Source organism: Mustelus asterias, chromosome 3, assembly GCF_964213995.1.
Source record: "Mustelus asterias chromosome 3, sMusAst1.hap1.1, whole genome shotgun sequence".
Taxonomy (NCBI): Eukaryota; Metazoa; Chordata; class Chondrichthyes; order Carcharhiniformes; family Triakidae; genus Mustelus; species Mustelus asterias.
This window is the reverse complement of record NC_135803.1, coordinates 71,627,420-71,651,945: the sequence shown is the minus strand read 5'-3', so window position 1 is coordinate 71,651,945 and position 24,526 is coordinate 71,627,420. Positions and strand designations below refer to the sequence as shown.

The 24,526-nt window shown below is 42.5% G+C and overlaps 1 protein-coding gene across 1 annotated transcript in view; it reads right to left on the bottom strand.

The window, feature by feature from the left end:
* The window catches only part of LOC144491397 (serotransferrin-1-like), a 55,369-nt gene that overhangs the window by 15,338 nt on the left and 15,505 nt on the right, over positions 1–24,526 (bottom strand). Inside the window, exons 5-12 of the mRNA XM_078209174.1 lie at positions 22,712–22,856; positions 19,304–19,359; positions 17,692–17,864; positions 13,174–13,351; positions 8,676–8,806; positions 6,006–6,102; positions 5,130–5,174; positions 4,762–4,926 (exon numbers count right to left, since the gene is read on the bottom strand). Of these exons, the coding sequence (XP_078065300.1) occupies positions 4,762–4,926; positions 5,130–5,174; positions 6,006–6,102; positions 8,676–8,806; positions 13,174–13,351; positions 17,692–17,864; positions 19,304–19,359; positions 22,712–22,856 (990 nt within the window). The remainder of the gene's footprint in view (positions 1–4,761; positions 4,927–5,129; positions 5,175–6,005; positions 6,103–8,675; positions 8,807–13,173; positions 13,352–17,691; positions 17,865–19,303; positions 19,360–22,711; positions 22,857–24,526) is intronic.

Below are 24,526 nucleotides of genomic sequence, written 5' to 3'. Positions count from 1 at the left end.
CTTGTCACTTCCTCAAAGAATCAACCAAGTTTGTGAGACAATACCTCACCTTCACAAAACCATGCTGCCTATCACTAATAAGCCTATTCTCTTCCAGATGTGAATACATCCTGCCCCTAAGAATCTTCTCCAATAATTTCCCCACCACTGGTGTAAGGCTCAGAGGCCTGTAATTTCCTGGATTGTCTCTTCTGCCCTTCTTAAACACAGGAACAATGTTAGCTCCTCTCCAGTCCTCTGGTACCTCACCCATAGCTAAAGAGAATACAAAGATTTTGGCCAAGGCCTCAGCAATTTCTTCCCTCGCCTCACTCAATATTCTGGGATAGATCCTATCCAGCCCTGGGGACTTGTCCACCTTAATGTTTTTTCAAAATCTCCAATACCTCTTCCTTTTTTATCTCAACATGTCCTAGAGTGTCAACATCTTCCTTTCTACACTCACTATCCATCACATCCTTCTCCTTTGTGAATATTGATGCAAAGCACCCATTAAGGACCTCACCCACCCTCATCTGGCTCCACACACAAATTCCCTCCGCTGTCCTTGAGTGGACCTACTCTTTTCTTAGCTACCCTCTTCCTCCTTAAATATGCATAAAAAGGCTTGGAATTCTCCATAACCCTGCTTGCCAGCACATTTCATGGCTCCTTTTTGCACCCCTAAGTCCCTGTTTAAGCTCTTACCTGCTATCTTTGTATTCCTCAAGAGCCTTTTCCATTTTCAATTTGATCCTTGAACCAGGGAGGCAACATACTATCTTGGAATCTCATTTGCATCCGCAGAAACGCCTGTCTATTCCCCTTACAATTGAATCCCCTATCACTATAGCTCTGCCACTCTTTTTCCTGCCCTCCTGTGCAGCAGAGCCAGCCACGGTGCCATGAATCTGGCTGCTGCCACCTTCCCCTGGTGAGCCATCTCCCCCAACAAAATGGTATACTCCTCCAGGAAGAGAGGATTATAAAATAAAGGATATATATTAACTGCTCGTGAAACTTCTAATTCTAAATAGCTCTAGCTAAATATGTAACTGTTTCTGTCCCAAGAACTTCACACTCAGAGTCCTCCCCTCACCCCGCCACCATCTCTTTATCCAATACATTGATGACTGCATTTGTACCGTTTTCTGCTGTCCCTGCGAACTGGAAAATTACATCAATGCTACCAACGCCTCTACTTTCTCAGAAGACTAAGGAAATTTGGCATGTTAGCTACGACTCTCACCAACTTTTACAGATGCACTGTAGAAAGCATTCTTTCTGGTTGTATCATTGCTCCTCCTCTGCCCAAGACCGCAAGAAACTACAAAAGGTCGTGAATGTAGCCCAATCCATCACGCAAATTGGCCTCCCATCCATTGACTCTGTCTACACTTCCCGCTGCCTCGGCAAAGCAGCCAGCATAATTAAGGACCCCACGCACCCCGGACATTCTCTCTTCCACCTTCTTCCTTCAGGAAAAAGATACAAAAGTCTGAGGTCACGTACCAACCGACACAAGAACAGCTTCTTCCCTGCTGCTGTCAGACTTTTGAATGGACTTACCTTGCATTAAATTGATCTTTCTCTACACCCTAGCTATAACTGTAACACTACATTCTGCACTCTCTCCTTTCCTTCTCTATGAACGGTATGTTTTGTCTGTATAGCGCGCAAGAAACAATACTTTTCACTGTAAATACACGTGACAATAATAAATCAAATCAATATCCATCCTACTCTCAGCTTCACACTGTTCATTTCCAACTCTTTCCTCAGCTTCTCTGTCGCCATCTTTAGAAATAGGCTATAGACCAATGTTTACTACAGGCCCAACAATTCACTCAACTACCTGACTTACACTTCCTCCATCCCGCTCCCTTTAAGGAATCCATTCCATTCTCTCAGTTGTTATGTCTTCAGCCCATTGGTTTTGATGTCATCATCCATTGCCGGTGTTTATAATATGTCTTCCTCATTCCTCAACCAAGCATTTCCCTCCACCATGGTTAACAAGGTTCTGACATGTTCCATATCCTGCATTTCTGTTCTGACTCCTTCTCACAACCTTTAAAAGGTTCCCCTTGTTCTCATCTTCCAACTCACCAGCCTCCATTTTCAACCTTTCATTCTCCACTTTGTCTACGAGCAAAAATATGATGCTGCCACCAAACAATACTTTCTCGTCTTTCCCCTTTCAACTTCCCCAAGAAACTGTTTCTTCTGCAGCACCCTGGTCCACTCCTAATGACCCCTATCTCACACCCCTTCTCATGGCATCTTCCTGTACAAACAGGAAATGTAACATTTGCCCCATCACACTGTTTAGGGTCTCAAGTGTTCCTTCGAGGTGAAATAGCTATTTACTTGTGCTTCTTTCAATTTAATATACCACATTCTCTGCTCACAATGTTTGTCTTCTCTGCACTGGGAAGAGAAAATGCATCTTGGCTGATCAGTTTGCTGAAAGTCTACATTCAGTCCACGGGACTGACCCCAAGTTTCTTGTTGCCTGTCATTTTATTTCTCCACCCATCTCTGACATGACCTTTTTGTTCTCGGCCCTCAACAATGTTTGAGTGAATCGCAACGGTTCATCTTTTGATTAGGCACTTTAAAGCATTCTGGACTCTATACTGAGTTCATTACTTCAGATCATAACCTCTGCCATCATTTTCTCAGACAGCAACTGACATTAATGATCCTCCTGCTGCCCCCGTTTACACCTCTTCTGGACACATCTTTTGTTTCTTTATTTGTCCCATTGCCCTCTTTCTTTGCCTTGCACCTCATCTCCTTGGTAATTAGTTTCTCCTGTCTTCCACGCTATCTCAGACATCCATTTTTGTTTTTTCCTTCCCTCCTCTCTTTTTCTGTATTTTCCTGAAACCTGTTATGTCTCCAACCTTTTCCAAGTCTGATGACAGGCTGAAACATTAACCAAGGGCCCAATTTACATCTTTAAGGCAGGAATTTGGAATAGAGAATTTACAAAGCAGCAAACAAACTGCATGGATGTCATTGATGAGCAGGTAAGAAAGTCCAATAATGTCCCTTGAGACACTGGTCCAGCTCTCAACATGGTTATAAGGCTTCCTGGCCCTTGCCCCCTCATTGCCCACCTACATCACATAACCCCTCCATAAAATCCAAACTCCCTTGCTATGTATCATGCCCCCTCCATGCCAAGGCTGAGATAGATTTTTAATCAGCAAGGGAATCAAGGGTTATGGGAATAAGGCAGGAAAGTGGAGTTGAGGATTATCATATCAGATCAGTCATGATCTCATTGAATGGAGGAGCAGACTCAATGGGCCAAGTGGTCTACTTCTACTCTTATGTTTTATGATCACCCATGACCCTCCATACCACTTATGCTTCTTCCCGACCATCCATTCCCCCTCCATACTTATTCTTTCAGTATCCACTAGTTACAGCATCAATGAGTCCTATAATAAAACTGGGAAGTCTTTGAAGTGCTCATGAATCTGTCAATGTGAGCAAATAGACGTTCAGAATTCCCTTGAAAAATATTTCCCTTCTTATAAGCCCATAGAACCGTCACTCATAAACAGTTGTTTATGCTCCCAATGAAAAACACCTTAATCCTCTTAACACCTCTTAATCATGAGCAAATAAATAGGCATTGAAAAAGCACTTCAAAGAAAGCAGCATTATTACGTACTCATAAAAGTGTCAATCAAACAAAGTTAAGAGCCCCTTGAGACAACTGTTAACAACCTCCTAGTCAGTTGAATCCGTTGTTGAGTCTGGAGCTCAACCAAATATTCATAATGGGACTCCATTCCACAGCTGAGTCAACAAATGTTCGAAAGCTAGATTAGTTGAAACCTTTGAAGCAAGTTGAACAGATGATCATTTGGTTCACCAGATGATAGACTTATTTGCTTGCCATTTTCAATGGGGGTTTGAGTATCTAAAATCCTCAAACACATGCCAATGGCAGGCGGTAAGAGCGCGAGAGACTCCTGGTTAGCCATGCTTGGCGTGGAGGGTCACCCCTCAAGCTATAAGCCCCTGGCAGTAGGCCTAGTGACTTGTTCCAGGATAAAAGTAGCTATGGAAGCAGATGAAAATCTGCCTTCTGCATCACTAGGTATGGGAAGAGAAACAACAGCAAACAACGCTCTGCCTTCTTTACGCATCTGGCCCTTGGGTATTTCAATGCTCGTGTGTTGTCCCATCCTCAGATTCCATGTTATTTCAGCTCCAGGTCCCAGCTGACAGTTTATCTCTAAGGTACAGTTCCCAGATAAGAAATATACTGCTTCTTCCCAGCCCATACCCTCAACCCTTAGTTTCTCACATGAGCAAACATTGCAGCACCTTGAGGATAGCTTTGTCCTCACCCGGCTCAGGCCTACCTGGCCCAGATGTCCCTGTCCATGACCAGGTACATTTGACTTTCACCTGACCCAAGGTTTTTGAATTGTAGAAGATATAAATTCAATGAAGGAGTACTTATGAAATCCAGATAGCAGGAAAGGGACAGGGAAGAGAAGATGACAAAAAGGCAAATTTCCATGTGAAAAAGAATCATATACAATATACAGCAAATACTAAGAAAGAAAGTGTCTGAGAAGCATACAAAGAGGATAAGGGATAAGAAACCGAAAGGCAGAGTAAAGAAACAGGAAAAGCTGGCGAACAGGAGAGCAAGAGACACTCACTCATATGGAGAAAGAACATTTATTTTTCATTTTGCCCTTGAGCAATTGCATATTTTCCAAGGGGAGAGAAATGTGAAATGATACTTACAATTAAAAATATCACAAGCTCTGATTTTGTTCCTTTTAATCAGCAGTCCCATGGGTACGTTCCAGCCAGCAGTCCGCCCCACACCTGTGTGACAGGATTTCTTCCCTCTCAGTGTTTCCCAGTTCATTTGCGGATTCTTTACAACTGCCACGGCATAGTAAGAGGCTGCCAGAGGAATACAAATAACGTAACATTTTCAGTGAAAGAAGTAACAAATATTTGAAGCAGGACAGGATTAAGGGCAGTGGGAAGTGTGGAGTTCATTCGTGGTGTGACAGTGTTTCTTCTGAAATGTATGTTGAGGTCATTGCTAATGATTACATAAATTCAGAGAGACTTGTCAGTATAATAAATGCTTTAACACTTACGTGTTACATCATTTTTTATTCCGGGACTGCATCGACTACGATCGACTGCAAAGAGAAAGGAAGAAATACAATTTAAAGCAAAGATAATCACAAACTAATAGCCTGCAACACATATAAGCTTGTGTGTCTGAAATGTATCCTCCCCAGCTCTACACATACTGGGCACACATAAATAAAGGCACCCACCCTCAACCCATAGACCAAATCAAGTGTCAGGCTGCATGTATGTGGATTAAATCACAGAGCTTCACCTCCACACACATGGAATGAATAATGGAGCAAAGGCATACAGTTTACTGTGACAGACCTGTCCAATACCTCAACATTTCAACACCCTCTCAATTTTTTGGATAAAATCTTTGATCTATACTATGAATTGTGTTTTTATGTTTTGAAAAGCGTTTCTTCTAATGTAGTATTCCTGAAGCTCTGCAGAGACATCTGGACTATTTTATAAAAATGCTCTAAAAGGGCTGTAGAATTCTATGATTCACTGACTTTGCTGAGTTTCATAAATTTTATAAAAGAACTTATAAAAACATTAAGGCCCCAAGCATGGTGTGGAAAATATGCAATGAGAGAGAAGTTGTTTAGGATGAGGAAAATCCAACCAGAGGTTTTGAAGATTAATTTCTGGTTCACAGTATAATGATTTCAGAAGAGGCTGTCACAGGTTATCGTTCTAAATCAACAATCACCTATGGTGCAAGTTCCTACTTTTCAAAAGCAACACAATCCCAAAGGCAATAAATTTACGTGGGACAATATGAGATGAAACCAAGGTCCTTATCCCAACAAAAACCAATGTATGCCATTTAAATCCAATATCCATACGATGGATAAATTGTGCAATTAAAGTTTGTGCAGAACACTTACGTTTGTTATAATACTCTGCCATGACTGGGACAAGGCCACATTTTCCTCCAACATAGATCTGCCCACCATCCAGGCTGACTGCATCAGCAACACCAGACTGCAAGCAAATAATTTATTTAGTCTGTGTGTGTGTCTCTTTGTCTCCTTTCCTCCCAGAGCATAAACCCATAGATTTCCCTTCATATTTGTAAATGGAGCAAACATTAGGTAAAGGGCAGTCAGAGGAGTTTTATTTCTGAGAGCTCTTTCTCTCTCCCCTGAATTAATGCTCCAGATGTAACCAAGATCATGACCTGTTTAGATTTGCCAAGAGGTCTCTTGGTTTTTTGTTATCAACCATTGGGAACATTCAGGACTATCCACAGAAGCTGTTTTTAAGGGGTACATTAACTTTTATAGGACGCTTGTGTGTGAAATGTGTGAATCCCTTTAGAGTAGAGTCCATATTGGAAACCGTATGTGTAATATCATTGAATTTAGGACGGAATTTTATGAGATTGATTCTAAGGGTGCAATTTTACTGGCACGTCCGCTCGAGTTTCGTACGATCGCTTGCGAGGCCAATGGAAAATCCCATTCTCTGAGCCTCACCTGCCCCCAGAATTGGAGTGGGTGTGCCGGTAAAATTCCGGCCTAAGTGTCCAGCTAGTGCGAAAATGGGAGAGTTCATGATCCCTTTTATGGGAGAGTTTTCATGCCCAATTTTATGCACTTAAGCTCCAGATGTAACCAAGATGTAACCAAGAGACAGACTGTGAGTTTATACTATCCCAAATATGGGCTAGACCATTTCTAGCTGCTGCAGGCAGTGGGCTGGAGTTAATTCACCAACCAGCCTGTAGAGGGAGTTATTGTGCACGTGCAGACCCCTGAAGCTGCACATGCACAATTTCAGCCGCAGGGGTCTGACAGACAGAGAGAGAGAGCTGTCAGGCCCCTGATGCTGAACCCAGCCTAAACCAACCTCTCCCCCCGTGCCCTGGCCACCCCCCTCCCCCCCCAGGTGCAGGGGCCACGGCCAATCGTGAGCCCCATACCGCCCTAGATGCCACCCCTGCCGGCTACCAGACCGATAGCGCTGCCCTCCCCCTGTCCCCCATCCGATCTTGTTGCAGAGCGATAGCAGTCCCCCTCCCGCTTCCCTCCCTCCCTGATCCGATCCCATTGCAGAGTGGCAGCGGGCCCCCCTCCCCCGCCATTGGGCAAGCCCTTCAGGTCCTGCCCTTCAGGCCCTTCCCCCTGGCACTGCCCAGTGAGCATTGCCCAGGTGCCCAGTGGGCATTGCCCATGTGCCAGGCTGGCAGTGCCCAAGGGACCCACCCTTGCAATCAGCCTCCCCAGGTAGCCTCAATGGCCTCTGTTCCACCGGCGAGGACAACACAACTGTTCCCTGTTCATGGGGAGCAGGTGTTTTCCTCGCCGGAGAGAACCTCTCCCAGCGAGGCCATAAAGGCAAGCGAGCCCGGACAACTGAGTGCTGGGCTCGCTAAAGACATTTAAATGAAGATTAGAATGAATTTATATAATTCATTCAGTCTCCTGCCCTTTTCTGGCGAGAGGCTGACCTCACCAGAAATCCGAGAAATCGGGCATGATCCTGATTTCTCAGCTCCCGCGGGACTTTAACCGCTCACTCCGCCCTTATTGTCAGACGTACTGGGAATGAGGGAGCGCGATAAAGGTTTTTAATTTCGAGGTGGTCAGGGAACAGTTAAAGGAACTGGATTTTAATAGATTGTTGGAAAACCAAAGCTGGAGAGAAACGGAACAGTAAATGCACAATGTGGGTATTGCAGAACTAATAGGTAAAAATCACAATCTGAATGAGAGGAAGTCTTTATGGGAAATAATGCTCGAATAAATATAGAGGGCATTTTGCTAATCTAAATCTTCAGGTTCAGTGATGGATACCCAGGAAATACAACATGGCAAAAATTGTTTAAAAAGTTGGTTGGACAAGCAAATATAGTTAGTGAGGTCAAGACAGCAATAAGCATAAAAGCAATATAAAAACTTTCTTTAAATATATTAATAATCAATGTACAGAGAAGAAATACACAAATGGGTCGGTTGAATTGTGAAACAATGAATTGCCAGATAACCTGACCAGCTTTACTATTCATGAAAAGTCACTGATACGCTCCCAGAAGTGAAGGTTGAGTTTGTCTCTGCATTGGGATAGTATAAACTCACAGTCTGTCTCTGCATTGAGATAGTCCACAGGGTGGAATTTCCCTGTCCCACCACCACGGGAATTGTAGTGGGCGGGGGTGGACCACGCAAGATCCATTGACCTCAGATGGAAATTTCCAGCCTTGGAGGTGAAATCAGCCAGAAAGTCCCACCCACAGTCTGTTGCTGCATTGATAATACAGACACCCATCTGAACTGACGTAGGGCATCAGGACAATCTCAAATGTACCCAATATCTGCAGGATTTTCCTTCAGGTACACTTATTTGTATATATGCCCAGAAACAAGTAAGAGATGCTTATAGACTGAGTGCTCATTCACAAGCATTCCCGACACCTTTCTAGTCATTGTTAGTGTTTTATATATTTATATATTAGATACAGGAGGTGGAGGCAGTGAAAATTGAAAACTGTTCCATTGTTAACCTTAACCTGATGAACATGAAAAATAGTTTTGTAAAACATTGCTGTCATTTACCACGATCTGTGTGATGCAGTCCTCAGCGTCAAGGCCCTCGACACAATTTACTGCTGTCCATGTATCACACTTCCTCATTTCAGGTTCCCCAGTGGTACACCAGCGTAGCTTAGTACTCGATGTACCACTCTCTACAACACAAGCATTTTGAAGGGTTGTTATCTTCTCATAAACTGAAATTGGCAGACTGAAGCAACCAGTCAACCTGCGAGTCCCTATATAAATAGTCTTATAATACTGCACAAATCAATATCTCAAAGCTCTAGCATCTACACAGTGAAAGAATAGGAACCTTTGTTATCTCTTGCTCTTTCAGTATCATTGGAGAGAGAAAAGGAGTTGATGGCTCCTGCCAAATATGGCCCTTCTTGAGTTCTGAAGTGGAAATAATATCCATATGTATTCAATAGTATTGAGAATCTGATTTAAGTGGGTTATCTAAACACTGTGCTTTGAGTTTTACATTGATTACAAATCCTGGCAAAATTGCACTGATGCCAACTTCTTTGAAATTTCATCTGATGAGCTTTATTTTAAAAAGGAGCAGATTGCTGGACACCTCGTCAGGCAACTTTAAAGACTCTATTGTATTGAGCTCTGTAGGGTTTGTTTATTCAGTTGTGCAATGGAATTCCATCAAGAGCATTTCACATACTTCCCAATATTATTATATGGCTCATAAGTTCTGTATGTATGTGGCTACTGGGTGAATGGGCTTGGAGGATGCATGGAGGATATAAGCTGAGTTTTGAGGATTTTTAGGGTTATGGGAGTTGAGTGCAATGAAGAGGCCAAACAGCCATGTGGGAAACTAGGCCAATACCCCAGCAATCAGAGGGTGGCCTTCTACCCTGCCTATCTCAGCTTCTGCCTCAGTTGCCACCTCAGGCCTGCCTCAGGAAGTGGCTGCCATGACTTCAGCTCCATCTCAATTCTGGAAGGTGAAAATTCTGTATGAATGAACTGCCTTTCAGAAGTCAGGATTATGACGTCAGGAAATCACCCAGCTTGTGATTCCCGCCTTGAGGATGAAAATCAGAACCTTAATCTCAAGGGATTGCAGTGTACTTTGCGCACAATAAACTAACAATGGTACATTGGGTAATAGTCTAACCATGTTACAATGGCATTACATACAATCCATTGTGTGTTGCAGTTTGTAGCAGGAACATCAGCAGTTCAAGAAGGTTCAAGAAGAATTCTTGAAGACTGCAGCGGTTCAAGCGGTTCAAGAAGAATTCCACCACCACCTTCTAAAGGGCAACTATGGATGGGCAATAAATACTGGCCTAGCCAGTGATGCCCACATCTGCAAAATTAATTTTTAAAAACGTATGCAAAATGACACAAAAGCCTGTATGCAATATTCATAAACTAATACATAAATTGGCGTTGTTTATAGGAAAGAGAATAGGCGAGGTCATGTTAGAGGCAGGATAGTAACTAGAGTGGGTTACAACTACAATTTATTTCAGAAAGGATAACACATCTTCAATTTTGGTTCCTTTATGTTATCCTCACCCTTATAGTCAGACAGGACGTTGCCATGAATTGTTTTTAGCTCCTTGGTTTGGTGCTGTTTGAGATTAGCATGTGACTGAAAAAATGGCATTCTCCCAGCCATCTCACTCAAGGATATGATTTGAAGAGCACAAAGAGGGTAAAGACTCTGAATATAAACCGAGGGTAGACTTCTGTAAGTATACATAAGAATACTTAAAGACTGTTCTAAAAATTCATTTTTTTCTCCAATGATTTCCAGCTCTTATTTTAGTATGAGTGAATGGGTGGAAAAGTCACTCAGGGATGGGGAAAATGGACCCCAACAAAGTGAGTAAATTTCAAAAAAATAAATAAAAGCAAAAAATTATTACTTGGAAAATCACTGAAACTCAGAAGCAAGCAAGAAACTGAAAAATCGTGCTTAATGGCAATGAACAATTATTTTAACAGCTCCTAGAAAGCACCTCAGGGATCAGTGCTGGGTCCACTGTTTTTTGTCATTTATATTAATGATTTGGATGAGAATATAGGAGGCATGGTTAGTAAGTTTGCAGATGACAATAAGATTGGTGCCATAGTGGACAGTGAAGAAAGTTATCTCCAATTGCAATGGGATCTTGATCAATTGGGCCAGTGGGCTGACGAATGGCAGATGGAGTTTAATTTAGACGAATGAGAGGTGATGCATTTTGGTAGATTGAACCAGGGCAGGACTTGCTCAGTTAATGGTAGGGCATTGGGGAGAGTTACAGAACAAAGAGATCTAGGGGTACATGTTCATATCTCCTTGAAAGTGGAATCACAGGTGGACAGAGTGGTGAAGAAGGCATTCAGCATGCTTGGTTTCATCGGTCAGAACATTGAATACAGGAGTTGGGACGTCTTGTTGAAGTTGTACAAGACATTGGTAAGGCCACACTTGGAATACTGTGTGTAATTCTGGTCACCCTATTATAGAAAGGATATTATTAAACTAGAAAGAGTGCAGAAAAGATTTACTAGGATGCGACCGGGACTTGATGGATTGAGTTATAAGGAGAGGCTGAATAGACTGGGACTTTTTTCTCTGGAGCGTAGGAGGCTGAGGGGCGACCTTATAGCGGTCTGTAAAATAATGAGGGGCATAGACAAGGTAGATAGTCAATATCTTTTCCCAAAGGTAGGGGAGTCTAAAACTCGAGGGCATAGGCTTAAGGTGAGAGGGGAGAGATACAAAAGTGTCCAGAGGGGCAATTTTTTCATACAGAGGGTGGTGAGTGTCTGGAACAAGCTGCCAGAGGTAGTAATAGAGGCGGGTACAATTTTATCTTTTAAAAAGCATTTAGATAGTTACATGGGTACGATGGGTATAGAGGGATATGGGCCAAATGCGGGCAATTGGGATTAGTTTAGGGGTTTTTTAAAAAAGGGGTCAGCATGGACAAGTTGGGCTGAAGGGCCTGTTTCCATGCTGTAAACCTCTATGACTCTCCCTTTGTGAACCGCATAATCAGACATCCAACTAACCTCTTGCTGAGTTTAAAAAGAATTAGAAGCAAAATTGAAAACAAAAACAATGGATGGGATTGTCCAGCCATGCGTGCCCCGAGACCAGAAATTCCTGCACGAGCTCAACGGACCTTTAAATAGTCCGCCAAATTTTCTGTCGCGCCCGCTACAATTCCCGCAGCGGGCGAGGCAGGAGAATTTCAGCCAATGTTTATCATCTTGACCTTGCCACTTACCTGTCACCAAAACAAAGTAATAATAATTGTTAATTATTAATGCCAACACCCGTAAATGAATTTTAAAAAATTGTTGGAGATTATTCTAATGTGAACAGTTTGCTGTGTGATTGGTGACTTCTGTATTTGTAGTGCTCTTGGTTTGGTCAATGTGTCAGTACTTGGATGCCCTTGCTATTTATTTAACAGCTTTTTGCATTATGGCAGTGCTCATGGAGTTTCCTTAAAAAATCCCAATTGAACGTTCCTTCCCTACCAAAGATTGGTGCTGAGTGAGCTTTGATGTCATTGATATCATGGATGAGGTGCTCCTTGGTCACCAAATCCCAATTTTTGGGGGAAATAAACAATGAAAAGTTCAGAAATAAAAACAGGAAATGCTGGAAAAACTCAGCAGGTCTGGCAGCATCTTGCAACATGTGTTTCTGACAATTTTAGCTGCTCCTTTAAATTTCCAGTGAAATATGTGTCCTGAATGTCTTGCACAATTCTTTCATAATTATCACATTGCCATTTGTGTTCTGAGGTCAAATTCAAGTGCAGATTATTTTTCTGTGCTTTTTTACAGAAACACAAAAAATCTACAGCACGGAAAGAGACCATGATGTGTGTTCTAGCTGAAAAAGAGCTATCCCAGTTCCAGCTCTTGCTTCACAGCCCAACTGTAGGTTACAACACCTAATGTGCATATCCAAATAGTTTCTTTTTAAATACTGTGAGGAATTCAGCCTCTACCACTTTTTTAGGCAGTGAGCTCCAGAACCCCCCAATCTCTGGATGAAAACATTTCTCCTCAACTCCCCTTTAATCCTGAAACCAACAGTTTTAAATCTAGTTCCCATTAATTCAACTCAAAGTTAACACCCCAGACATCCACATGGCCTCATCAGCCAACATGGCACAGGATCATGTCTTGAGTCCAATCTACTTTCGATTGGTGTTAGGTAATAGATAAGTAGCCATTATGCTTTGGATTTTGGCTTCCACCCTTGCTGTTTTAGGCTGGAACCCATCTTTTCCGTGACTGACGAATTGATGGAAAACCTTCCCCATTCATTGATTGTGAGTCAGAGGCCATTTGAGGCTGAGATTTGATCTTAGGCTCTCTGAATAGGCAGCCAGTAGTCATCTACTCGAGCTAGAGAGCTGCCCAGCTGAAAAGCTTGCAAATATCACACAATAAATCCAGGTGTGGGATGGAACCAAGGGGAATGAGGGTGATTCAAGTGCAAACAAGGCATCAGTTATTTTCAGTCCTAACCACAACATACCTTTGCGAATGAATTTGAGAGCATTTGCGTAGTTAGTGCCAAGATACAGAAGGTAATCAGTTCTTTTGGGAAGGTGAATCAGCTCTTCTGTTGAGTCTTTAAACATCAAATCTGCCGATTCATAACCTTCTGAACTGAAGAGTTTAAATTGCCCCCGACTCTGTGGTCCAAATCTTTTCTGTAAAAAATGATGTTAGGAGACCAAATAGTGTTTACACAAATCCTTGTTAATCTCAAGTATTACAATCATAGAGTCATAGAGTTTTACAGTACAGAAAGAGGTCCTTCAGCCCATCATGTCTGTGCCGGCCATCAAACACCAATCTATTCTAATCCCATTTTCTTGTATTTGGTCTGTAGCCTTGTATGCTATGGGGTTTCAAGCATTCTTCTAAATGTTCTGACAGTTCCTGCCTCTACCACCCCTTCAGGCAGGGAGTTCCAGATTCCCACCACCCACTGGATGAAAAAAGTTTGCCTCAAATCTCCTCTAAATCTCCTGCTCCTTACCTTAAATCTATGCCCCCTTGTTATTGACTCCTCTACCAAGGGGAAAAATTTCTTCCGATCTACCCTATCTACATCCCTCATAATTTTGCACACATTGATGAGTACCTCTTTCAGCCTTCTTTGCTCCAAGGAAAACAACCAACCAGCCTATCCAGCCTCTCTCCATAGCTGAAAAGCTCAAGGCCAGGAAACATTCATTAAACTAATCATTTTCAAACGAAAGACTATTATCATCCGAATCAATAAATTACCTGGAACGTCTGAACACAATCTCAGCCATCAACAAACAGCAAGAATACTTCCCCGCCACATTTTCAATCATATCATTTGATACAAGCACTTCATGGTGCCAGGTTTGGTCTCTATTAAAATTGTGCTACAAACCTGATTTGCAACATTCCCCCACCAAAGCACACAACCCTGTCTCATGTTTGCTTGTGGACAACATTTTCACAAGCCAAAACCTATTGCCACAATAACTTTTAACAGATTTTCAGAAACTGTTTGAGGCTCAAAAAAAAAGAGGTCAGCTGAGCTGGGCCTAATGACACAAGTTCACTATGGAATAGTTCTATTACATTGTTATTTCTAGTCATGTTAACAAGCAGCTTTCAAAAATCTTAAAGCAATTGCCCGTAGAATCATGCCTGTGTTTTTTGTTACAATTTCAGTTGAGTGGAATTACTTTGTTTAGGGAGCATTTGGATGCACAGAGAGAGATAGCCTTATCTTTTCTAACCTGGGTTCTGATCCAGTTCACACAAAGGAGATGAAAATCTCCTCACTCTCTGAAATCCAAGTTGGGGCTATATAAATTGAACATGAATATACAAACATACGAATTAGGAGCAGCAGTTGGCTTTTTGGTTTCTTGAGCCTGTTCCACCACTCAATAAGATCATGGCTGATCTAATTATTGTCTCAACCCCACATTCCTGCTTACCCAATAACCTTTTACCCCCTTCCTAATCAAGAATCTATCTACCTCTGCCTTAAAAATATTCAAAGATTCTGCTTCCACTGCCTTTTGAGGATAAATGTTCCAAAGACGCACAATCCTCTAAGAGAAAAGATTTCTCCTAATCTCTGTCTTAAATGATGATCCCTTATTTTTAAACAGTGACCCTTGGGTTCTATATTCTCCCACAAGAGGAAATATCCTCTCCCATACACCCTGTCAAGATCCCTCAGGATATTATACACATTTCAATTAAGTCGCCTCTTACTCTTTCAAACTCCCAACGGATACAAGATTAGGCTGTCCAACCTTTCCTCAGAAGACAACCGGCCTGTTCCAAGTCTTAGTCTAGTAAATTTTCTCTGAACTGCTTCTACCATATTTACATCCTTCCTTAAATAAGGAGACCAATATTGTACACAATACTCCAAATGCGGTCTCACCAATTCCCTGCATTATTGAAGCATAACTTCCCTACTTTTGTATTCAATTACCCTCGCAATAAACAATACATTCTCTTGGCTTTCCTAATTACTTGCTGTACCTGCAAACTAACCTTTTGTGATTCATGCACTCGGACACCCAGATCGCTCTAAATCTCTCACCATTTAGATATCATGCTTCTTTTATATCTTTCCTGCCAAAATGGACCATTTAACATTTTCTCACTTTATACTCCATTTGCCAGATCTTTGCTCACTCACCTAACTCATCCATATCTCTTTGTAGCCTCTTTTTTTACTCTTCACAACTTACTTTTGTACCCATCTTTGCGTCATTAGCAAATTTTAACATGGGCATTTTCAGCCTAGTCCTTTAAATTGCCGGTAAGTTACAAAAAGCAATGTCAACAAGTTACATTTGGCAAGATGTATTCTTTTCTCCTGTGCTTAAAAATAAATAGTTCGAACAAGACCTCTTCACCGCACAGGACTTTCAACCGACGCTTTACACTAGATACATCAATGACATTTTCTTCCTTTGGACTCATGGTGAACAATCACTGAAACAACTATATGATGACATCAACAAGTTCCATCCCACCATCAGACTCACCATGGACTACTCTCCGGAATTGGTTGCATTCTTGGACACACGCATCTCCATCAAGGACGGTCACCTCAGCACTTCACTGTACCGCAAACCCACGGATAACCTCACGATGCTCCACTTCTCCAGCTTCCACCCTAAACACGTTAAAGAAGCCATCCCCTACGGATAAGCCCTCCGTATACACAGGATCTGCTCAGATGAGGAGGATCGCAACAGACACCTCCAGACACTGAAAGATGCCCTCATAAGAACAGGATATGGCGCTCGACTCATCGATCGACAGTTCCGACGCGCCACAGCAAAAAACCGCACCGACCTCCTCAGAAGACAAACACAGGACACGGTAGATAGAGTACCCTTCGTCGTCCAGTACTTCCCCGGAGTGGAGAAGCTATGACATCTTCTCTGGAGCCTTCACCATGTCATCGATGAAGACGAACATCTTGCCAAGGCCACCCCCACTTCTTGCCTTCAAACAACTGCACAACCTCAAACGGACCATTGTCCGCAGCAAACTACCCAGCCTTCAGGGGAACAGTGACCACGACACCATACAACCCTGCCACAGCAACCTCTGCAAGATGTGCCGGATCATCGACACGGATGCCATCATCTCACGTGAGAACACCATCCACCAGGTACACGGTACATACTCTTGCAACTCGGCCAACGTTGTCTACCTGATACGCTGCAGGAAAGGATGTCCTGAGGCATGGTACATTGGGGAGACCATGCAGACGCTATGACAACGGATGAATGAACACCGCTCGACAATCACCAGGCAAGTGTGTTCTCTTCCTGTTGGGGAACACTTCAACGGTCATGGGCATTCGACCTCTGATCTTCGGGTAAGTGTTCTCCAAGGCGGCCTTCACGACACATGACAACGCAGTGTCGCTGAGCAGAGATCGATAGCCAAGTTCCGCACACATGAGGACGGCCTCAACCGGGACCTTGGGTTCATGTCACACTATCTGTAACCCCCACGACTTGCCTGGGCTTGCAAAATCTCACTAACTGTCCTGGCTGGAGACAATACACATCTCTTTAACCTGTGCTTAATGCTCTCTCCACTCACATTGTCTGTACCTTTAAGACTTGATTACCTGTAAAGACTCGCATTCCAACCATTATTTTGTAAATTGAGTTTGTGTCTTTATATGCCCTGTTTGTGAACAGAACTCCCACTTACCTGACGAAGGAGCAGCGCTCCGAAAGCTAGTGGCTTTTGCTACTGTTGGACTTTAACCTGGTGTTGTGAGACTTCTTACTCTACTTAAAAAGAAACTCACAGAAGCAACCACAGGATGCAAAGATAGTTTTATGGGCAAGAATTGAATACATCCTCTCAATAGATTATGAATCATACTTGATTTGTATATTTTAGGTTATATTTGATCAAAACATGTATGCATGATAAAACAAAAGATAAGTAAATGTGAGTTGGTCCATTAAGGCTGCGCCATATTGTCAAGGTGCAGTGGAGCATCATGACTTGCACTGTCTGCCACATGGTCTGGGAGTGATGAAAAATAATCAGAGAACGAACCCGAGATTGTAAATGGGAAATTCAGGGGGAGAAAACTAATATCTACAGAAAACCAAAACAAGTTCCAGTGGACCAATGATCATGAGGAAGTTCACCCAAAATCCCTTTCATCAAAATAGTGTTGTTGTTGTCCATAATTAGAAACTCATCCAACTCCCTGGTCAACATTTATTCCTCAAGCAACACCACTGATGACAGATTAATTAATTATTGGTCAAATTGGTACTTGCCGGATCTTGACACAAAAAAAATGGCAACCACGTTTGCCTATATAACAACAAACATTGCACTTAATTCCACGCAAAATGAATCAGAATGTTTGAGTGATTTCCTGTGGTAGCGCAAATTACAAATCTATCCTTTTAGTATCTCCAGGCATCATTTCTAAGTGAGGGATATTTAATGTTGACACTGAGTGAAAGGTTCCTTTCTGCAGATTTTGGCATACCTGAGCTAATGAGAGGAATCTCCAAATTGCCTTATTCTTCTCATCTTCCACAGCCCCGCTTCTCACCACCACCGCATGAGCTGGGACTTTTGCCCAGTGACAGTCCTTGTACTTATTGATTGGCTGTGTGGAACCATCTAGGCACAGGAGCTTATAGTTTTGTTCCTCAGCAGCTGGGAACAACAATCCATAAAGATACATTATCAGACAGGTTTGTGCACTTCTCCCAATCCTCGTCCTAGTCCCAACTGGGGCAATACAAGTTAATATCAGGGTTTGATAAACATAAAGGATGGGATTTTACAGCCTCGCTCATCTCAAAACCATAAACTCCCGCCTGAGGTCAACGGACGTTCCCATGTTATGCCCCGTGACTGCTCCAATTCCCATAGCGGGCGGTGTGGTAAAGTTCCGGCCAAAGTTATAGTATCAACATATCAGTTGGGAAAATGGTACAATGTTTGCAGGTTCAACATAGGGAAAGTGTATCAGAAACTCAACAAACTATATTGTGTATTATAGACACAGGCCTGATATATTAAGGTAGATTTTTACCTTCACTACAGGACAATGGGAGAGCCCCCCCTGCCCAAGTATGTTATGGGAACACATTCACATAATGACTTCCAACCCAGAAAACCATGTTGGGGTCCTGACATAGCTTACACACTAAGCTAGTAGGTATGGATTAAGACAAAGTTTAGCCCAGTTTATCTATAAGCTCATGTGCTGACAGAGGTGAATGTATATTTCCATTCTTTCAACACTCCCGAGGAGAAGTGTTGGAAGTGAAATCTGGCGGCTGGATTACACCAAGGCAATGCTTAAAACCCATGCAGTAAAGAAAGAAATCCACCACAGTTTATCTCACACCCCTTTAAATACTGTATATCAACCTGCCGCCGCTGTAAATTGCGATCAGGGAATCCTGCCGGATTTCCCGCTCCCACCACTGATCCTGCTCCCTGAATATGGAAGTGGAAAATCTCCCCAGCGTTTCTATTAAAATGTATTCAACATAAATGTGTCCTAATATGCTTTTTGAAATCAATATTTTCAAAGTTATTTAAAGAAAAGCCAATGAGAAAAGTGTAATAACCCCCACAAGGCCCATGGTGAATCATTGATTGATCTTCCCATGGGACTCGTTGAGCATGAGTTCCCCTGGTAACAGACAGTGGCCTGCCCAGCTGGAACTCAGTACCTGAGCCTTTTATAAGGCAAGTCCACACTTTCGAGAAAAACTGAAGTCTTCAAATAAAAACTTCAATGAACATAGAAAAACACTTGATTAATTTATTGATGGAATCATTGGTTATGCTTTTGGGAAGTGAATATATTTTAAAATTTTATAAAAACAATTATTTCAACCCTTATTTTGGACATTACAAAATTCACTTAAAGAGAAAAGATGGCAGCTCAAATTTTTCAGTTGAAAAACTTTCAGAGGGCATTTTAAGAATTTTTGGACAGATTGTACAATCACAGGGTGATGGGGTTAAATTGGTGCCAATCATTGTAAACTTGGCTAAAGTTGACTCAAAAGTGTGACAAACCATGCATGCAATAAGATATTATTCAGTTACAAAATTGATTGCACAGATTCACCTACCTGGCACAGTGGTGTGTTTCACAAAGGCCACTTCTCCAGCATTATCCTTCAAACACCTAGAAAAATATAACCACACCAGTCAGTTTAGCATACAGAGCCAGTGCCATTCCCTAACCTAGACTGTCATGGGGGCTTTGTGACCTGGTGAACCCTTTACAAGGGCCTTCAACCAGTTTGAACATAGAATAATATGCAACCAGGACACAGGGCGGATTTTTATGACCTCACTCGGGCGAGACCAGAAATTCCCACCCAAGGTCAACGGAAATTTCCATTGTCGGACCCTCACCCGCGTTGATTCCGCAGCAGGTGAGGTGGTCGAGTTCCGGCCATAATATTTAATGCTACACGTTTTGGATATACTTCCAAGGAAATAGCAAAATAAAAAGAAATATAATTTCAAGTATTAACACTCCAGCATATTCAAAGCCCACTATCCTCTGCAGAACCATGCACAATCCCACCAAGCACCATAAGCAAATCTTCCCTGTACCATCAACAAACTTTTTAAAACCATAGATGCTACAAACAAATGTAGTGCACTATAAGCAATGCCTCCTCCCTTGTTCCATCCTGACGCAACATAAGCAAACCCACGCTGTACCATATACTCGCTAGACCATAGGTAGATAGCATGTCATCTATCAAATTGGCCAGCAGCTCCTGAAGGTGGGTCTTCCTCCCCAGTAAAGAGTGTAATTCTTAATTCAACCTGACGCAATGTGCTATAGCTTATGGGCAGGATGGCATGGAGCGGGTGGACTCCACGCCAACTTTATTTCTGGGGACTGGACTGGGGGGAATCCATCTATCGCCAACTACCCTGTGCTCCCTGCGCACTCCCCAACCCCCCACGGTAATATTCCACCCATTGTCTCAAGTCCCACATTGGACAACAATTTTTTATTATTATTTATTTTTATTTTTTCTTCACAACACTTCTTGTGAAGAAAGGCCCTTGTCACGGGTACAAGAATTATAAAGAGTGAATGAGTTCCTGCAAAAGTCCAGTTACTGAAGTATAGATCCATTTGTAGAAAATAGTAAATATTAATAAATAATATAAGATGGAATAAGCTTATACGCTTTAATGTTTCTCAAAATCATTGTGATAGCATCTGCAAAAAAGTCCTATTAAAAAAGCAATATCCTAGTGTATTTCTGATGAGGATTTTAATGGAAGGATTGGCAAATGAACAGCACATTTTGGAGAATTGTGAATCCTCACATGTTTCTGTTTGAAGAACATTAAAGGGGCCATTCAGCCCCTCGAGCCCTTCCACCATTCAGTGAGATCATTGCTGATCTTCTACTTCAACCGCATTTTCCTGCACTATCGCCCGTATCTCCTCATGTTTTTAACATGCAGAAATCTATTGATTTGTCTTGAGCATACTCGAGTCCTCCACAGTCCTCTGGGGCAATGGATTCCAATTTTAATTTGCTCCCTATTCAGTTTGCATCTCAACCTAAATTTAGGCTGCCTATCTACTTACAAATGTGAAAGAGAGTTATTAAGACACCAGGTGCACTTAAAAGCAACTCTCACTTGCTCTGACTGATATTATGGGCGGAACTCTCTTGATCCGCTCGCCACGGGAATCGAAGTAGGCGGGACAGAAAAATTGGCAGACCATGCAAAGGTCCATTGACCTCAGGTGGGAATTTCCCACCTTGGGGCGAGCGCAGCCAGAAAATCCCATCCTACCTCTGCACAGTTACAAGAAGTGCTCCCCCTTGTGTTACCGCACAAATAAACCCAACCACACAACAACATCCTTCACTTTGCTCTGACACTCTGCCTCAGTCCCACACCCACTGAGAAGAACACCAAGAGATGGTGAGTTCAGGTTCCACTCCAGAGATTTCAATATATAATCTAATATGACACAGTAAATACTGACCGAAACATTAAACTCCCGTTTGTCCCTTCAGGTAGCCATCAAAGATCCTAAGCCATTTTTAAAGAGCAGGGAGTTTCCCAATGTTCTGGCCAAAACTTATCCCACAACCATCATTAAATCAGGTTGTCAAGTCATTTGTTGGAACTTGCTGTTTGACTGTCAATATTATAACTGGGTTATTCAGATATACAACCAACAAATGGCAATAGTTTGAAAAGAGGCTCCGTGTGGATGGGGAGGTGGTGCCCCAGTATAGTGGTCAGTCATGCTGGAGTGGCCTGATTTGGCTTGGCTGCATTGGGGCAGGGAGTTTTAGGGTTGGAATATCTCTGTACAGGAGCATGCTGGGTCAGCAAAATGCAGAGAATCTCCTTTGCCTGGAGCATTTTGTTAGTGGCGATATAGCAGGATATTAAAGATATCGGAATGTCTGCCAACTTACTGTGACTACCCAGGATTAGAGAGCTTTCTAAAACTGCATATTTCCCTCATTTCCATTCCCCCAGTACAGCACTGATGCTTGGTACAGAAGACAATCTGGAGGACACAGCCATGTCACCAATTCAGGCAAAGTTATCAGATATACCTGTGCTGGAGGCATGATGCCTGAAGGCCTAAAACTTTTTTCTACATTTATCTTTTTTATTCTCTTGGCAGTGATGTTGATGCTGTACAATAGCTACACGGATTGCTATAATTGCTATGTATTTTTTTCTTCCTCAGTTCCATAAAGACGATAAAGTGTATTTAATTAGGAACATAGGCAATAGGAGCAGGAGTAAGCTACTTGATCCCTTGAGCTCACTCTGCCATTCAACTAGATCATGACTGATTTACCTCAACAACATTTTCTAGCATGCAAGATAGCCCCTGATATCTATAATATCTCGAAATTTATTGATTTTTGTTTTGAAAATACACTGTGCCTCTACAGGCCTGAGGGGTAGAGAATTCCAAAGATTCACCACCCTCTGAGTGAAAAAATTTGTTCTCATCTAAGTCCCAAATGATCTACCTCTTATTCTGAGACTGTGTTCCTTGGTTCTAAACCACCCCCAACCGGGGAAACATCCTTCGTCTGTCTACCCTATCGAGTACCGTAAGAATTTTGTACATCTCAAAGAGGTCACCTCTTATTCTTCTAAACCCTAGAGAATACAGGCCCAGGCTCCTCAATCTCTCTTCATAGGAATATCCCCATCCCAGAAATCTGTCTAGGAATCTGTCTGGAACAGTCTCTCACCTGTTTTAAAGAAAAATCCTGGATGGATGAACTCAAGTGCCTTGTTCCCTTATTCTCAGTTATACATTTGGCTCAAGGCATCATTAACATTTACCAATAGGAGGGTGGTATCACAACTTATTTGCAACTAAACTGCACCCAATAACCAGGGGAGTGGAACTTGCTCTCCAATTGGGTGGAACTTGCTCTCCGATTGGGTGGACCTTGCAGTTCTCAATAAAGATTTGATAAATTCAGACTCCAGATCCGTGGAACACTTACTGAAATGCACCTGAATAATCATAATAGGGTTCATGGTGTGATCGCTGGCAGTTATTTTGTCCAATTCCTTTACACAGTGCACATAGCACAGGGAATTGAATCTTGGCTCCTGGAACACAGCTAGAGGCAAAGAACTTTTCCACAACTGGGGGGAGAAAAAGTGGAAATTAATGTACAATAACTGAAGAATATGAATCATAAAAGAGATTTTCCTGAGTCAACATCCAACAACACAGGATTATTTGTGCAAAGTACATACTGAAAAGTTGGGAGCAATGCCGCTAAAGGAACCGGTGTGCCTTATCTTCCCTGGAAATGGATGGAAGGTAATGAGGCAGATTTCGTTGATTGGGCAGGCCTCTCCTGCTGAGGCAGCTGGCTGAGGCCCAATTAAGGCATTCAATTGAACTGTGGGTGGGCAGCCCACCAAACATTTCCCCCACCACTCTGAAAAATCACAGCAGGTGTGGGCCAGCAGAGACGGACACACTGCCAATGGCACAGCGCCCTATTTTACTGGCCCATCTGCCTGTGTGAGGATGACTCACAAGGCCAGAGAGAGAGAGATACAGAAGGGAATCAAAATGAAAGAGGATGAGAAACAGGAAACAAAGGAGCCTAGAGAGAGAGAGAGAGAGATTGAGGTAAAGAGAGGAAGGAGGGAGACACCACACAGACAGACTATCAATGGGCACAATGGAAATTCAAGGGCATGCTGACCCCTAATTCTCAGCGTACTTTGCTCACAAAATCAAGGGTGTATTCAAATTTCTGAGCTCACCTGACAGCCAGAAAAGCTTGCTTCTTTTCAGTGCTGGTTTGTAAAATTATCTTTGGACTGCACTGTTCCCACATCTCACAATTCTATTAGCTTTATCATTGCTCTATACATCTACATATTGCAAATGGCAAGTGTACTGTTACTTCCAGATTTCTTTCTGCATCTCATTTTCATAAAGCTATCCCATTCATCATATACTTGAGGTGCATCTTATCCTATTGTGTAAAGCTTACATTTATCAAGATTAAATTGAATTTGCCATCTACTCAACAGAATGATTGATCTAAATCCCTGCACAGAACATGTTCTCTTTCTTTTAATGGGCAGCTTCTCATACATATCATGTTCTAATCTAGATTCCCTTGGCACATCGCTTTAGACGTCTTTCATGTAAAATTAGGTCAAAAACTTTCTGAAGAATCTAATGAACAGCAATATGAAAATTTATCTGTTTGAAACTCGAGATGCTAGCTCTGATTTCCATTATTTCAATGATTATAGATGTTGGCCTGTTGTCTCCTAGGTCAAATTTTATAGAAGCAGGAACTATGGGGGAGATGTCTAACCACTGGTCGCCTACTTCTAACTTGTAAACTGGGCAAGTGGTTGTTGAAGGACAGCTGGAGATCTTTTGTGCCCAGATGCCAACCTGAATTAACTAAGTCAGGCTTGACATGGGCATTCCAGCTCAAAACAAGGAGGAGGCTGTTTAAATGCATAAATGGGAAGAGTAGATGTCCCATGTTTGTTGTAGGGCCCCGGTTGCAATCCTGGAAGAGAAATGGGCAAACCAGGGCCAGAACTTTACATTCCCTGGCCATTGTGGGTTCTGAGGCCAGCGTGAAATTGCACAGGACAGAATTCCCTCCAGTTTCCTGACCTGATCTGGTAGCGGTTTTACACTGAGACAGGCAGGGTCTCGGGCAGGAAGCCTGTCCTTGCCCCGATTAAAACCTGTCCTGTCCTGTCTCAATTTTGAGACTGGCGGGTGGGTGATATTTCAGAATGGGGGAGGGAAGGCTGGAAATAAAGAA